Source organism: Seriola dumerili, unplaced genomic scaffold (assembly GCF_002260705.1).
Source record: "Seriola dumerili isolate Sdu_G_001 unplaced genomic scaffold, Sdu_1.0 BDQW01000321.1, whole genome shotgun sequence".
Lineage (NCBI taxonomy): Eukaryota > Metazoa > Chordata > Actinopteri > Carangiformes > Carangidae > Seriola > Seriola dumerili.
In genome coordinates, this window is record NW_019174576.1 from 1,888,069 (window position 1) to 1,904,447 (window position 16,379).

At 40.4% G+C, this 16,379-nt stretch overlaps 1 protein-coding gene across 3 annotated transcripts in view; it reads left to right on the plus strand.

Annotated features, from left to right (window-relative positions):
* Positions 1–14,947, plus strand: part of LOC111231978 (pre-B-cell leukemia transcription factor 1) — a 62,339-nt gene extending 47,392 nt beyond the window's left edge. The window contains exons 4-9 of one of the 3 annotated variants that reach the window (XM_022759288.1): positions 2,459–2,649; positions 5,047–5,182; positions 6,639–6,798; positions 8,208–8,320; positions 9,367–9,456; positions 11,769–14,947. In XM_022759288.1, the coding sequence (XP_022615009.1) occupies positions 2,459–2,649; positions 5,047–5,182; positions 6,639–6,798; positions 8,208–8,320; positions 9,367–9,456; positions 11,769–11,861 (783 nt within the window). In that variant the 3' untranslated portion in view covers positions 11,862–14,947. The remainder of the gene's footprint in view (positions 1–2,458; positions 2,650–5,046; positions 5,183–6,638; positions 6,799–8,207; positions 8,321–9,366; positions 9,457–11,768) is intronic. The other 2 variants (XM_022759289.1, XM_022759290.1) reach the window with 2 other exon arrangements.
* The last annotated feature ends 1,432 nt before the right edge of the window (positions 14,948–16,379 follow it).

The window sequence follows — 16,379 nt, forward strand, 5'->3', positions numbered from 1 at the left end:
TAGACATGACTGGACATGAGAACCACCAGATATCTGATTTTTTTTTTTTTTTTGACCCATCTGAAGCACTCATTGTTACAAACTGAAAATAAAACCTGCAGAACCCTGACTATAGCATCATCGTCAGATCTCCTTATCTAATTATCTTTTCTGATATAGTTCTTTTTCCAAGAAGGTTCCAAGGGCTTCACATAGTTCCATGTAGAAACACAACAGTCATATCTTTGAAACCTGTCTTCTCAAATCTAACTAAGAAGTACAAGAAGAAGCTTCAAGGCTGTTTGTGTCACCACATTCTGTCTGAAATTCAATATTTGAGACTTTTTTTTTGCGATTAAATCAAATAGTTCTCTCAAATTAGTGTTGAACATCCACAAAGTTGGAGGACTACGTCAACGAAACAGTCAGGATTGTTGCAGAAGAGGCTCAGATTTTTGCATGCGTCAAGGTCCAACAACAGGGAAGCCTACATTTCCCATAATACAACTAGATTGCATCTTTAGACTCTCACTACCTTGTAAATGCACGTGTCTTTCAAATTGCATAACTCAGGCTTCCTCCAAACTCAAGCTAAAATAAACCCTGAGACATCGCTAGGAGTTAGGGCTGCAACTACTGAATGATTATTCCCATTATCTATTGAGTGATTATTGTTATGGGGTATTCAAATGGTTTGTTCAAAACCCAAAGATGTAAAAGAGAGAAAAGCAGCAAATCCTTATGTTTGTGAGGCTGGACATGGCAAATGTTTGTGACATTTTTAAATCATAAATAATCTAAACAAGCAACTGATAATCACAATTATTAGTGAATGATTTTCTGTCAGTCCACTAATTGACTCATTGACTAATTGTTTCAGCTCTACCAGGGTTATTTTCTCATTCAGAGCCACATAACGACATGATACAACTGTGTTCACAGGCTGCGTTCACAGAATACGATGTTAAGACATGAGAAACGACAACATGTAAAACAACACACAGATATGTGAAGCTTGCGGTGCTCTCCCTCTCCAACAATAGGATCAGCTGATATGAGTGTGAGAGAGAAAACAAGATATACAATATAACTGGAAGAGCAAGGCCATGGCCAAATAACATGCACCAGACTTCAGAGGGGAAAAAAAAAACTAATTCATAGTAAATGATCCGGATCTGACCCAAAATTTAATTTGATTTCAAATTCTTCCCTGGCCCATGTCCCATCAGTCCGACAAGTTCGGTTCAGTTCTTTTTGCGTGATTCTGCTGACAAATAAACAAGCACGGGTGAAAACATAAGGGTCCTCGGTGGAGGTAAAAATAAAGATAATGAATAGTAAACTGGTATAAAACAAATCAGTTGATTTTACTACATCACTTCATGTTTTTTGACTTTATGGTCAACCAGTGTTGTTCAGTTAGTCGATCATCAATTTTAAAATGCTTTGCCAACATTTAAGAGTATCTGGACTTGACACTGCTCTGGGCACTTTTTGATAAGATGTAGTCACAACACAAAAGAGACAAAGTCAAAGCCTGTGTTGACGTAGATTTCACAGACTGTTTCTATCATTGCTGAGCCGCCCTCTTCTCATTTGCTCCCCTGAACCTTTTAATCCAGGCTTTTATTCTCCACTGAGGCAGACTTGGCCTTAAATCAGTCGGCAGCCCCTTGCAGACTCAAAATGATTCGTCAATATAAATCACTGTCGCTAAGAATTCACTTAAGATTTGTGTTTTCACCCTAGAATAGTCCATCATACGCGACTCCGTTGTGTGTCTCTGCGTGTATTCCAAGTATAGTCTTGAAAGGATGTGGGGGGGGGGGGGGATTTCCTCTCATTGCCTTGATAACCAATGCGTTCATGACAATAGCTTCCCTTTCAGATGAATGTGAGTAAGACAGATGAACACGCAGATAGACAGACACAGACAAAGCCTGACACAGCTAAATCCAGAGAGAGATCGACAGGAGGAGAAGAAATAAAGAAGAGGTGGCAGTAAGAGACACAGAGTCGGAGTGTAATATCGTGGCAGATTCACGCCTGGTGTCACACAGGGAGGGGGGATGAATGAAACGTTGTGGCATGTTCGTCTCTCAGGGTGGCTATGCTGTGAAAGTGTGTCTGAGAAGGGAACAGCTGTCATTGGTTCCTCTTAACATACTGCCATCACCACTTCTGTTAAATATGAAATATATCAGCGCTTATATTCCCCCTTGGCTCTAGGAGAAAGCTTGCCCCAGAACTGCATTAAGCAAAGAGCTGGATTTTTATTTATTTATTTTTAAAGACTTCCTTCATCTGTGAATGTTAAATAGTGCACTTACCCTGTGTGTTTGCAGATGTGGCTTCCTGAAATGGTGCATTTGATATGGCTGTACTGACAAATGAAGGTCCTATGCACAGGTTGATTGACCTTAGGGGAAGTGTTTCGGTACATTTTTGATTCACTCCTCTGCGTGTATTCTCCTTACAGGCATGTAACGAGTTCACCACTCACGTGATGAACCTGTTGAGGGAGCAGTCACGCACACGGCCGATCTCACCCAAAGAGATCGAACGCATGGTGAGCATCATCCACCGCAAGTTCAGCTCCATCCAGATGCAGCTCAAACAGAGCACCTGTGAGGCCGTCATGATCCTGCGCTCCCGCTTCCTTGATGCCAGGTGTGTGTCCTTGTATACACGTGTCTGTTCAATCCGTACACGCTGTGACACGCTCCGTGCTGCAAATCACCTCCCAATTGAACAACACTGCAAATACCTCATCATGTGCTTCCCTCTCAGCCTCATATCCATATAAATGGCTGATGTAGGAGGCCTATCATGGTACAAACATGCTGTAACACATGCCTATTCGCTACTTGCCACACACACAGGGCTGGTTTGCATCTATGGATGCCATTTGGACCAGCATACCCAGCAACACTGGCCAATAAGAGTTCCCTGCATGCTCCATAACGCTGTTTCCCTTTTTTAATGTAATCGCTTGTTCCTTTTGATGCGTGCTTTGGATTTGCATACATTTCTCTAAGGATAAATCTCACTCAAAGTCTGAGTTGGAGGCATAACATTTAAATGAGGCATGCGCTCCCTTACAAAGCTCCCTATCTATTCTCTTGCAAATGATTGTGGTGGTGCTGCAGCGAGGGGAAGCGAGAGGAAGAGGAAAGCTTTCACTGGTTGAGAGGCACTACCATGCTCAGCTCCGCTGATTAATCTACTGGCTGCTGGAGCCCATGCTGTGCACATTTACATATTCTCAAGCAGGCTTTTGGAGTGGGGGACAGAGATTTTAGCACAAATCTCTTCACCGGTGGATACATGCAAAGAGATTTTACAGGGTTCCCCTCCAGCTTATGTAAAGCCCTCTTTAGATGTGGCACATGCAGACATGACCTGATGGGTGCAGGTGATACGGGGTCAGTCAACTCATGGGCATCAGCATACGATAGCTGTCTGCTTTAAGGTGTTGCATGGGGGTTTTTGGCAGGGTTCATTTTCATATGCAGACCTTGAAAAAATGTGAATTAGTATTTCATGTTTTATCAGTTGAGTTCTGTTTCTTTGCATTTTTAACCTGCTGGGGTTTTACTGTGTTATCTGTATTTACTATTAGACACAGTTATTCTGTGTTTAAAGTCGCATTTCTCCCACAACAAAAAGGCGGTTAGTATTTTTTTAGTTTGAGCACTGACACACAAACAATACTTTTTTTTTATCAATGGAAGACACAACTATGAGTATCACAGACTTATCAGTTCCTCTAAACCCTATGGAAAGTTTTAGCATCTTTCAGCTCATTGTTTTGGTGTAATGGCCTACAACTGTGTTTAGTTCAGTCTCACTGCTCATCAACAGACACAGTTAGCAACTAGCTGATGGACACAGTGGAGCTTTCAGTAGATACATAGCCAAATTCTTTTCTTTTCATTTTGTCTAAGCAAAAGCAGATAAATACATTCTGAAATCGGAAAAATTATGATTTAAATCAGCAACTGTTAAGTTTTGTTCAGTATCAAAAAAGTATTGAGGTTAGATACTGCACCAATGGCTGTTGTTTATTTTTTTTTTATCAAACTAATTCTTTACTCTGTTCATACTTTAAAAAACATAATTTCCATATATCAGAATATTTAGTTTGCACACATTGTTTTATGTTAACATACAGGCTGTGAATCTTTATGATCTGTCAACAACTGATAGTAGATATCTAGTCATAGACATTGACTTGTTATGACCCCCTTTGTGCTATTGTTGCTACTGCTAATGCTTTATTTTCCAGTTGCTCATACACAGAGCTGAAGTGAAGCAATTCAGGGCCAAATTGTTCCCCTGAGTCCTGACAAAGTGTCTCACAGTAAAACTGCAGCTAAATTGAAAGTTTCTAGTGTGGCAGACGTTTACACAAAGGATGTAACGTCAACCAAGGCAAGACCCCTGACACTTAAAGAGACCACATCATTCGAAGACTGGTGTACTGTCAAACTCACATGTTTAATTTTAGGCTTGAGTTAGTAAAAGAAAAATTGAATTTAGATGATTGGCTTTGACTTTGGTGCCTCCAACACCAAAATCGATGTATTTAGCAAGGTCAAACTACCAAACTGTCACTTTTGGAGCATGGAAGGAAGCCATGTTTACAGCTGAGTCCAACTTAATGGATGAATCAAAACTTCATGGTTGCAGTCTGAGAGCTTATTTGAGAACATGGCTAATCCCAACTTTAGTGCAGAGGTGGGTAAAACTCACAGTGGAGGTGGAAATATTCAGCTGTAATAATGTTTGACATATTCTGAGGTTGAGAACTTGCACAATATCAGTTAGTAAAAACAGTAAAAGCAAGCTTCACTCGATCCTCCACAGCCACTTTCATTACCTCTGGTTTATTTTTTCAGCTTTTTCTGAATGTCTGACTTTGGTGACTCCTAGAGGTTGTTTTAAAAAAAGACAGCGTGTTGGACAGCAGTGTACAAGCCTACCCATTCAGTGTTGTTATGAATAACATAAACTGGTTTCAGTTCCCGTTTTAACTTGATTTTTAACTGATTTTTCCTTCTGCAGACGGAAAAGACGAAACTTCAACAAGCAGGCGACAGAGATCCTCAATGAGTATTTCTACTCGCACCTCAGTAACCCCTACCCCAGCGAGGAGGCTAAAGAAGAGTTGGCAAAGAAGTGCGCCATCACAGTGGCCCAGGTACACCACAGATCACTGCCTCCCACACCACACCACCTGTAGGAAAACCACTGTACACAGAGCAGTGAGACGAACTCGATTTTTAATCTGAAGAAGCAGCTGTGAGCGTCTTGGCAAGTAACCTAATAATACCTTTTCTGACTGTCATGAGTACAGACAGCTCCTCTAATCTTTTAGCAGTGCCTTTCATTGAAACAACAAAAGACTCAAAAGTATAAATATGCCATGTCATAGGTTTGTAGTCTTGTAAATCAAACCAGACTAAGCTATTTTTGACCAGTGACTCAATGTTTCCTCTGAAGTAAAGCAAGCAAAAGACAACACTGCTGTCAGAGTTCTTATCTCGTCATATTTTCTAACAATACAATATACAAAGTCCAGAGTTAGTAAAAGTACTTCTGTGAATTGTGACATAATGGATAGAACTGTAATCAGTTGTTTTAATTATTAAAATGCAAAAACAAAGTATTATTTCCTTTGACTTGTGATCGGCATTTGGTGTTGTTTTTGAGGTTATTGAAAAAACTATTACTGAAATCACAGATTTATTTAAAAAAACAAACAAAAAAAACAAACAAACAAACAAACAAAAAAAAAAACATTAACAATCAGCTATTAAAATTGTAGTTTTAGCTCTGAAAAGCCAAAGCCATCAGCCTCTGAAGATTAGCACTGCAGTCATTTGAGGTATGTGCAGTGCAATGATGATTAACTATACATCTTACAGTAACTTAGGGAACACCTGAAGACATTGAGGTGTTTGTGTCAGTGATGCTGACAAGCAAAAAGTATTTTGGCACCTTGTTTTTTCATCTTTGCATTCTAGCGTTCAAGTTGTTTAAATCCTGTGAGAATTGATAATCAGGAAAGCAATGACAACTCCAAGGTAAACAGCAGTTTGTGTTTTGAATCCATCATTTGGGAATGGATTGTTTTCTCAATTGGTTTCATTAATTTATACCAAATGATTTGAGGATGCATCTGGGCCTGATTGTGGAAGCTGCTCAGGGGCTGAATGATTTGTAGAGTTTCCATTTCTTGGCCATAATAAAGGAGAATGTTTACCTACTCTGTATTGGAAACTTTGCAGGATTGATTTGGTTTTCATTTTAATGTTGTTTATCATTAGCGCTGGGATTACCCCCCTGGCTTCATCTGGGAGTCCATTAGCCGTAATGGGTGTTAGCGGATGTTGACTGATTGGTGCTTGCGTGAGTTCTGATGATAGCTGCAGTCATGGTGACATAATGAGACTGTTATTGGCAATCATTCCATTCTGGCACTAATGTGGATTCACAGCACCAGTCTATGTAGCTCCTACCACTGACAGGCTCTCTGCAGTGTTACATGTGCCATTAGGGCCATGCGAGCTAAATGCTACCATGATTTCTATGAAAGGCTCTGTAGGTTGAGATTTCATGTGAATTAAACTACGTTCTCTTGTTTGTCTGTTCAGGTTTCCAACTGGTTTGGGAATAAAAGAATCAGATACAAGAAAAACATTGGTAAGTTCCAAGAAGAAGCCAACATGTACGCTGCGAGAACTGCCGTGAATGCGGCTAATGCATCCTCACATGGAAGCCAAGCAAATTCACCCTCAACTCCAAACTCTGCAGGTGAGACAGGAAGTCCCTGGCTCTGCTCAGCTATTAGCCATGTACCTCCTCTCTGTGCATTACTACAACTAAGCAACCATTGCAATATATCAATCAGAGGCTATTTCAGTGTTGGTAATTGTTAAGGAATGAAAGAATTAGGTCTAACAAAATAAGGGCAGTTCTTGTACAAGGAACATGCCTTTCACAAGGTAATGCACCGTTATTATATTGAACAGGTGAAACGTTTCCCCTTAACAAGTACAACTACCCTTGTAGAGCAAAGAATTTAGCCAACCTGAGCCCCATGCCAAGTCTCCATATTCTTACTGTCCTATTGTCTTCATCTCAATGATTCAATATTCTTCATGTGTGACTCTTTTACTCTGTACTCATCACGTTCCACTGCAAAGGACGAGTCTGGTGATTGTCTATATTTCTGCTAATTGTCAACAAGTCACGTAAAAATACAAAACAAATAAATTGATCCCATTAACAAGTATTGTGTGTGTAGCCAAAGCTTTGGTATATCTCTATAGTTGTCCAAAAGCTATTGAAAACACATTAATGAGCCACACTGTACATGTTCCTTCATTACCATGAACACATACATAAACTAGTTATAATTTTATTTTAAATTAATCCCAGATATAATAAACTATTCAAAAGTAATAAAAAAATATAGAATAATGCCAGACTTATCTTTTAAAGCTACTGTCCAATATTTTGAGAAACGTCTGTATTTGCTGTCTGACTTTGAGTCAAATGAATTTGCGAGTGTTTAGCCTAGCATGAGGAGCGGAAAGTAGCTCATTTCTAAAGGTAAAAAAAAAGTATATATAAGAGTCATAAGTCACTCTTAAGCTGTTTTTTGTACATGTTATATCCTGTTTAATCAAGTAGTCACCAAATTAATCCAACACTCCACGTAGTTTGTTTTGTTAGCAGGTCTGTTTTCACATTTGAAGGTGTTAGATTAGCAGCAGGAAGCCCTCTGCTTCCAGCATTAAGCTAACGGCTAACGCTAGCATAAACACATCCGAGCCTACGCTTGACTCTGACATGAAATTGTGTTTGACTCTGGATAAGACAGCAGGCAGGTGCATTTCTCGTAATGTTGGACTTTCTTTCTCCGTTCCTTTTCCGGGTTTTAGATTTATCCATTAATAGTCTACTTCCTTATTTGTATGTTTGCTGGTAAAAACTTATACTCGACACAAACACCTCTTATGTCGGGTTACAGCTGCAGCTTTTCTGTCCTCTTCTGTGTCCATTAGTTCCATCTAAGTCCGTTCCTCTGATCTAACTGCCTTTCTGGCTGCTAGCTAACTGCATGGTGCTCCTCCAGGCTATTGCCTGGACGGGCCAACTTGCTTACCCTGCTTGCTCTCTGTCTCTCTGTGATTCGACTGCTCCCTCTCTCCTTTCAGGTTCTGCTGGCTCTTTTAACATGTCAAACTCCGGGGACTTGTTCATGAGCGTGCAGTCTCTCAATGGGGACTCGTACCAGGGGGCTCAGGTGGGAGCCAACGTGCAGTCACAGGTAGGGCCCTGAGCAGCACGGATGATACTACAGGGACAGGCCCACTACCTTTTTCTAGACTGACTTTTTGTCATACACAGGTGTAACTAATGAAAGTAATTAGACAAATGCCACATTCAGTTTAGACTGTCCAGGCAGTAATTGGGGAAAAAATGCTAGCTTAAAATAACAGAAAATTCTGACAGCTATGACATATTAGCGTTAGCTTGGTGGAACGAACTACAGTGTGACAGAATGGCTGCAAATCCTAAAAAATAAAAACCCAACATTAATTCTAATTCCGTCCAATCAGCTAATAATAGAGCGATATGTTTGTGAGTATCTGGTTTTACTTGTTAATACATTGCTACAAATGTAACCCATTAGTGAAGCTAATTTATGCGAGACGTTCTCATGTCAGAAAATTAGACGTTTTCCTATTTTCTTTTTTTTTTCTGCCAACACTGCATGCATGCAGCATCATGTTTTCTCGATTTCAGCTTTTTCCGACATGTTTGCTTGATAAGTGAAGTACTTAACATTTCATTTTGCTGTTTCTGAATGTCTTGCTAACCCAAATATTTTTAGCCTTGCTAGCACAAAAGCGCTCCTGTTTGTTTATTGTTGCCAGATGAAACAGATTCCACTTCCTGTCTTATAAAAAAATGGCACACTCCCATTGCAGTGCTTCTACATCCCACAAAAGGGAATCAACCCTACAGTCTGAAATCTTTTTCTGCTATGACAAGTCAAAATGTCTGTTGTGAAAAAGGACTATACAGGTTTGTACAGGCCCCAATACAGAGCCTCTTCACAGTCTCAAGGGCAGAATATTTGTCTTGTGATTTCACCATGTGAATATGTTTTTATCTCAACCAGCAAGAAGCAGAACTTTTTTTATCCTAAATTTCCTTTCTGTTTGATTGGACCTTTTCCTCCAAGGATATACTTGCAGAAATATGTTCTTGTTGTCTCTCTTGTTGTCTTGTCATCCCTCTCTCTTTTCTCTTGTTCATCTCTTGAGTTGACTCTGACCTTGCTTTGTTTGTTGTTTCTGAATGTTTCAGGTGGATACCCTTCGCCATGTTATCAGTCAGACAGGCGGATACAGTGAAGGACTCACAGCCAACCAGATGTACAGTCCGCAGGGCATCAATGTAAGGATTTTTTTTTCCTTCTTTCTCTCCCTACCAATTATTTCAAAGCCAAAGGGCTCAGAATGCCACTTAGTCGGACTTGTCTCTGCTCTGCTCTGATCACGTAGTTGATTGGTTCTGTATCACTTGCGCCACGGGCAGCGCGCTGCCCAGCGTACGCAGGCATGGGGCTGGCCACGCACATGCAGAGCCACCGTCTGAGCCTGTCATGTATAATCAGGTCTGGCCTAGCACCTGCAGCCACGTATGGTCAGCCGTGAGCGAACTGCACAAACAGGTGACACCTCCTGTACTGGACTTTAAATCCCTCTGACCATCTGACCCGTGATTAGCAGTCCTGGGGCCAGAGGCTCCCATTAAAGCCTCCCAGGAGACAACGCTGCTGTGCCGCTAAAAATAAAACCTCACACCGCTGGAAACAACTGCTCGTGTGCCATAGGGGTGTGTTCCCCTCATGTTTGTCTTATTTTGCAGCAGAGTTCAGGTATAGAAGTGGGGGTTGTGGAGGGGGGGTGGGGGGGGTTGCTAGCTGGCGGCTGCAAACAGTAGGGAAATTCACAGCGACAAGCCGTGTCGTAAAGGGGAAAATCGATAAGACAGACACAAGGAGAGCAGAGTGTGGACTTGGGACAGCAATCCAAGCGCATTGCTCAGATCATGTTCCTGCCACACTAATGGCCCTGACAGCGAGTCGCGCTGAGAGGACGAGGACGGTCACAGCCGCGGCTGGGTTCCTCCGCTGTCGTCGTCGTGCCTCAGTGGCCATATGATAATCAGATGAAATGTCTCCCATATAAAAACATGTATGTGTATTCAAATAGGCTTCCTGGCTGCTCCGAGCACATCCCACAGCCAGCTGTGCTAACCCTGAGAGGCCACTAACGTATTCAGGCCCTGTTCTTTCTCAGTCCTTTGACCTCACGGATACGGTTCTCCTTGGACGCCTGCTTGCTCTACCACATCTTACACTGCCACAATATGCTGTGTTATTCACTTTTATACCCTATAAAGAAGCCCTGCAATGCATAATGTAAGAGCAGGATATCTGTCTTCCAGGCTGTTTGCCTGTGATTTATGTAGCTAAGGCAAGGAAGTTTGGAATATTTGCCTCTTTGCTTGTCGTTTTTACTACAATGTGTGCACTGCAGTTTTGTTTGATAAAATATTTTTGAAAATGGTGGTTTATAGTGTACACTATATTTCATGAGGGTTCTTTGACCTTTTCTGTCCTGATTTAGGTTCCAAAAATCCCAGCACAGAGGAGATCCTATTAGATAATACAAGGATTACAAGTTTTGTTGGGTTTTTTTTGTTCGTTTGTTTAAAAGGAAATTTCTGGGTTAGATATTTGTTGTTCACTAAATACATCCAAGAAAACAATTTTTCAAACATCCAAAGACAGATTTTATGAATGAGGAGCTGAACATATGAGACAGTTAAAGGACGACAACTTATCTAAATTTAAAAATTAAATGAATATAAAAAAAAAAGACTGGATAGTGACTGAGCAGATACATAATGTATGCTGTGGATGATTACAGCCGTAATTACAATTTTGAGACAGACAGCGTCACCAAAGTGAGACATTCTACAATCTGACCTCTCCACTTTTGATTACACTCCACTGTCTGCTGCCTTGAATAACAGGCTTTCAAATGAAAGGGTGTCAAGGACCATTTTCAGTTTTCCTGATGGCTTTAAATTTACTATTAATATCCTAAATGCTCTTTAACAGGCCTGTCTGTGGCAGTGGAACGGCCCTCCACAGCTCTTGTATGTTAATTCCAGCTGTCAGGGTCATAATTAGTGCACATGACATTGATTGGACTTGTTTTGTTTCAGAGGTCTTTTCACACAATTTACATATTATTCATATTATTTCAGAATGACAGTGACAGGCAAAATCTTGTACAACTTGCCTTTTCTTGTGTGTTTTCTTCATTAAATGAATTTGAGTGTTCAGTGTATGATGGGGTACGGACTGTAATTCACTCCCTTTCTGCTCGGTTGAAAACATGATTTTATTTATTTTATGTCAGTCTTATTCTGAAATATTAGCCGTAATTTGAGCTGGGTTAGCTTTTCCTCCATTCCAGGAGGCTGTATGGCTTAAGGCTGTGTGCAACTGTATGGTGAATAGTGTCCCAGCATTTCAGGTTGCGTTCATACACTACCTTGCCCTCAGGACTTCCATTCATTGTACCTCTCTGTCTTTGACCCAGCTGCATTGAGTAATGAATATGAAAGCAACAGACTCAACCCCCCCTTCCCCCGTCCCCCCTTTTCTGTTTCTCTGTATTATTTTCTCTCAGGCAAACGGCGGCTGGCAAGATGCTCCAACCCCCTCATCAGTGACTTCACCTACAGAAGGACCCGGAAGCGTTCACTCTGACACCTCCAACTGATCCTCCACCCGCCCCCCTTCACTCCTCCGTCCTTGCTTCCTTCCTTACTCCGCCACTGCACCCCCCCCCCCAGCCATATCTCCCAAAACTTAACCCCTGACCCCAGCGGGACTGAACGCGACGTACTGTATGTAGTCGCACTGCGGGACACATTTTTTGAGGGTCCGGGGGTGACGTTTTCACCATTACGGACAAAAATTTCACTTTTCCTATTTGGACCACCACCGCACCAATAGCAGTCTGCGTAGGGGACTCATATCCACACTCACAGTTTGTACAGTTTCCACTCGATGTCCATGTTGCCTCATTGTATTTCTCTTACATTATATATTCACACCTTAGACACAGTTAGCAGCATATTGCCCCACGTCTTGTAAATTGAAATGCTTTCACACTACCTCTATTCGAAATAACAAACAGAGCAAACAACATTTCAAATGCTTCGGTTTTACGAATTTTTATAATGATTAGAATTTAACTGTACACCACACCATGCCCTGTCATTTATACCTCTGTCTTTATTTGTACTCACAGACTTTTTTGTTGATCTATAGTGCCAAAGTTCAACCCTGGAGGTGAATTTTGATATCGTTACATCACATGTTTTTATGTCATGTCCTTACATTTTTCATGCCATACTTCGTGAGGTATTAATATGTTAGTCCAGTAATATTAGTCAGGTAATATCCAAGTATTCAGCCTCAATATATATAGTTTGTACTCAGAACTTCTACAACAGACAGTGACATATAAGGCATTTTATATTTTATTGCCGGAGCCGTAGGTTTTTCTGCTTATATGCAGCACAGAAACGCAAAGAATTCACAGTTTTTACACAAGCAATTAACAAATTGAGTGCGACTCACAAAGGCGGTCGTAGTTCTGTCACACACACACACACACGCATTGGACGCATCAACAATATTCAAAGAAAAATTGATCTGAAACACTTATTCGGTGACAGTGTTAGCAGCGGTTATGGCACGTCACTATGAAATAAAGCACAATAACACCTAATGATTGAACTCAAAGGGTAACATTTGTAAATGTCGGAGAGAAAACAACACAGAGGAAATTTTAAGATAGAACTATAGTAGTCATATATGGAAGAAACAGTGTACATTATCAGACATCGTCAGTGTGTATCATTGAGGTCAATATAGCCAAATACTGCTGGTAACCAAATCCAAAACAAAAAATTGTAATTCTGATTTTAAGGTATCATGTCATTGGGATTTAACACACTGTATGTCTTTTGTCTGACTTAACACTCACTTTTCATTCATGGAATTACATTTGTGTCTTAATCCTGAGAATGCGACGGGACATTTCCGAACACAATAGAATTTTTTTTAGTTTGTTCATATCAAATTATTCTTCATCATGAGAATTTTTCTACAAAATATACGTCACGTGCGAGCCAAAAATATTTTTCCTCCCATCGCACGCTCAGAGTTTAGTCACAAATATATCCCCATATGCATTCAGAGCCGAACCACTTGAGGTTACTTATCCTGTAACCCCTGTTCTCTGATAACATCGGAGAGAACGTGTGAAATAGAACAATACTTTTCTTTTTTGCTTTCTTTTAAAATGACACTAAAAAAAACACCACATCCATCGACACAAACCAATCCAAAATGTGAAATTAGATTTGTGACTTTTGTTGTATGTACAGTATAGTATGTGGTCGAACATGTATACATGATTACAATAGTCCATCATGAGATATCAGCATTTACATACTTTGATACCAAAAAAAAGGCAGAATTTTTATCCTCTTACATTGGGATCAGCTTTATCGACATATTCTTTTTCCTCTTTTCATAGGATTTTATTATCTACGGTACTGGTGAGCAACTCATAATGCTCGAGTACTCTGTATTCAAAGCCAAAAAAAATGCAGTCGGAATACATTAGTGTTTATATAAATTAAGTGGAAAAAATACCCTGATGGCACACAAATCCAGATGATGTTTGGATATATTTTTATGTCTCCATTTTGTGAATAACTCATCTTTTTTGTTTTTGTTTTTGTTTTCATATTATTTTTGCTTTGCTACAGGACTATGTTTCTTTTTTTATGCTACCATTATATGTGAATTAGCTCAAGAATGCTCTATATACAGTATGTAGATATGCACCTTTACTCTTTTTTTTACATCTTTGGATTTGGACAGTAGCTATTTTATCGCAGCCTGATGGAGTTCCTATTGGAAGATAGCTACTGTCCAAATGAAGGTGACGTGAAAAGTTAGTGTTAACATTGCCCTCTGGCATTGTTTTTAGCTCAACTGAACGCTTACAGAAAATAAAATTCAGTCCCGAGATCCCAGCCGGTCACAAAACAGCAGGACACACACAGGAGTTTTTTAGCAGTCGTCAGCGTGTTTGTATTTATTACACATGTATGAAATCATGGATGTTTCAGAGCTACAGTGTGGAAGTCAACCACAGCATGATTATCCCAAACAAACTCATTTGGATCATTCAGAGTGGCCCCCCCCCCCCCGACCCCACCCCAGCTCACCTGCTCAGTATTACAGCCGAGGGGCCGAGCACCATTGAAGTGATACACAGACCCTGCCTCAGTCGTGTCTTCAGAAGTCATTGGAGTGAATTGACAGCACCAGCCATGCAAGGCAAAACACAAGGATTGTTTTTGCACCCCTTAAAAAAAAGGCTTAACTCTACTTTTCACATTGCCTGTCAAATATTATCGAAGCTTCATGTAATGATGCTTTTTAGTTTTTGAATATAAAAGGAAAAGAGACATGAAAAGAAAAATGAACAATTTGTAAAACATAAAATGTTTTATTTGTTGCATGTCTTTTTGTTCTTCAATAAAATAACGTACTGCAGTGTTTTGAATGTTAACTTCTTTTTTATAAGGATTTCAGAGTGAAATCGTGGAGCCTTTTTCTTGACAGGTTTTAACTTTTAAGATCTCTGCGTATGTAAAAAAAAAGATATCAAACGGAAAACTATTGTCTTTTTAATTCCAATTCCAAACCTGTTTTCTGTGGAGAAAAATAGCTGAAAGGTGTAGGTTTTATGGTCTCTTAATTTGTACTGGCAATGCGTATCCCAAATAAATAGTTTCTTTTGTTGCATAAATTGCAGTTTTTTTGTCATTTTTCATGTCAAGTTTCATGTTCCCACCACAAACTTGTGTGCGGTTTCTCCCCCAGACTTTTGTAACAGGGTCAGGGTCAGGAGTCACTGTAGGATACAAGTTTACACGTTGTAGAGTTGTCAATCCAACACCTCTGGATAACATTGCACATCTCACTTCCAACTATGCTATGGCACGCAGGCACTCTATCACCGCTAACAGAACGCCGGAGCTCGGCCGAGCTGCCGAGGGTGTGAAGGGGACATTTTCACAGTTTTCGAAGTGAGTGAAAGCTGTGCGCTCCCAGCAGACAGATACCTCCTCCACCCCTCCCCTCCCCTTCCCCACACCCAGCGCTCCCTCCGAGGCATGGTTAATGTGCGTTCCCTGAAAGAGGCGGAATCCACACTTATCTCTCTCCTCCAGATAAACCAGACAGGATGTCTGATTCTGCTCCTCCGATTCATCCCTCCGCTTGGAATGTTTTCGCCCCCCCCCTTTCCCCCCCCCCCTTGGAAAAAAAAAAAAAAAAAAAAAAAGGAGGAAGAGGCTGAAACATTAACTTGTGGATTAGGAAGAGGTTCCCAGGAGCATCCAAAATCAGAGAGCATGACAGAGACTGTGGGAGTGACATATGCAAACACGATCAAATGTAATTACATGGAGAAGCCTCCTTGTTTCTATCAAAGGGCTTCTTCCAGCCACTGTTTGAGAAATGAAAGGTAAGAAGTGCTGGACGTGTATAATTTATTCATGTGCTCCTGCAAACCAAAAGCCATTGTGAGGCTGATTCAGTCATTACATGATGAAAAGGTGTAAATCCCATTCTGAGTAAAATCAGTGTACGTTCCTTTGAATTCCTGATTCCTTTAACAAACAGGCTGGATCACATGCTGCACCGTGACAAATGGCACTGATCATTATCCATTTTGCACCGTGAAAAGATGAAACTCCAATCAGAAGCGGTGTGTTACCCAACACCTAATGTAACAGTAATGAAATGCTGCCTGGGAAAATCACAATATTATCTTTTCCTGACGTTTGCTAACATTTAACTGCCTCAAATTTTCTTTAAATAGGAGTCAGCTGGCAGGAGTTAATATTTTGATCTGCTACGAGAAGTGCAAGCATCAGTTTGATGATTTGCAAGTCAAAAGGCGCCTCAGTATCTAGGTTAAAACTGGGCTTACTTTGGTTGGATAGTGAAGGTTTTTAGGTGTCAAGGGCGCACATAATGGATGCATTTTTATGACTATATTTTAACACGTTATTCGCACCTCTTTCATGTCGAAATATAGTCATTTAAATGCTCTTGAAATAACAGTTAGCCTATCTAATCTAGATGTGTAAAAAACAAAATAAATCAATGCTGATTGGATTAAAAATAACAGTTAAATTAATAT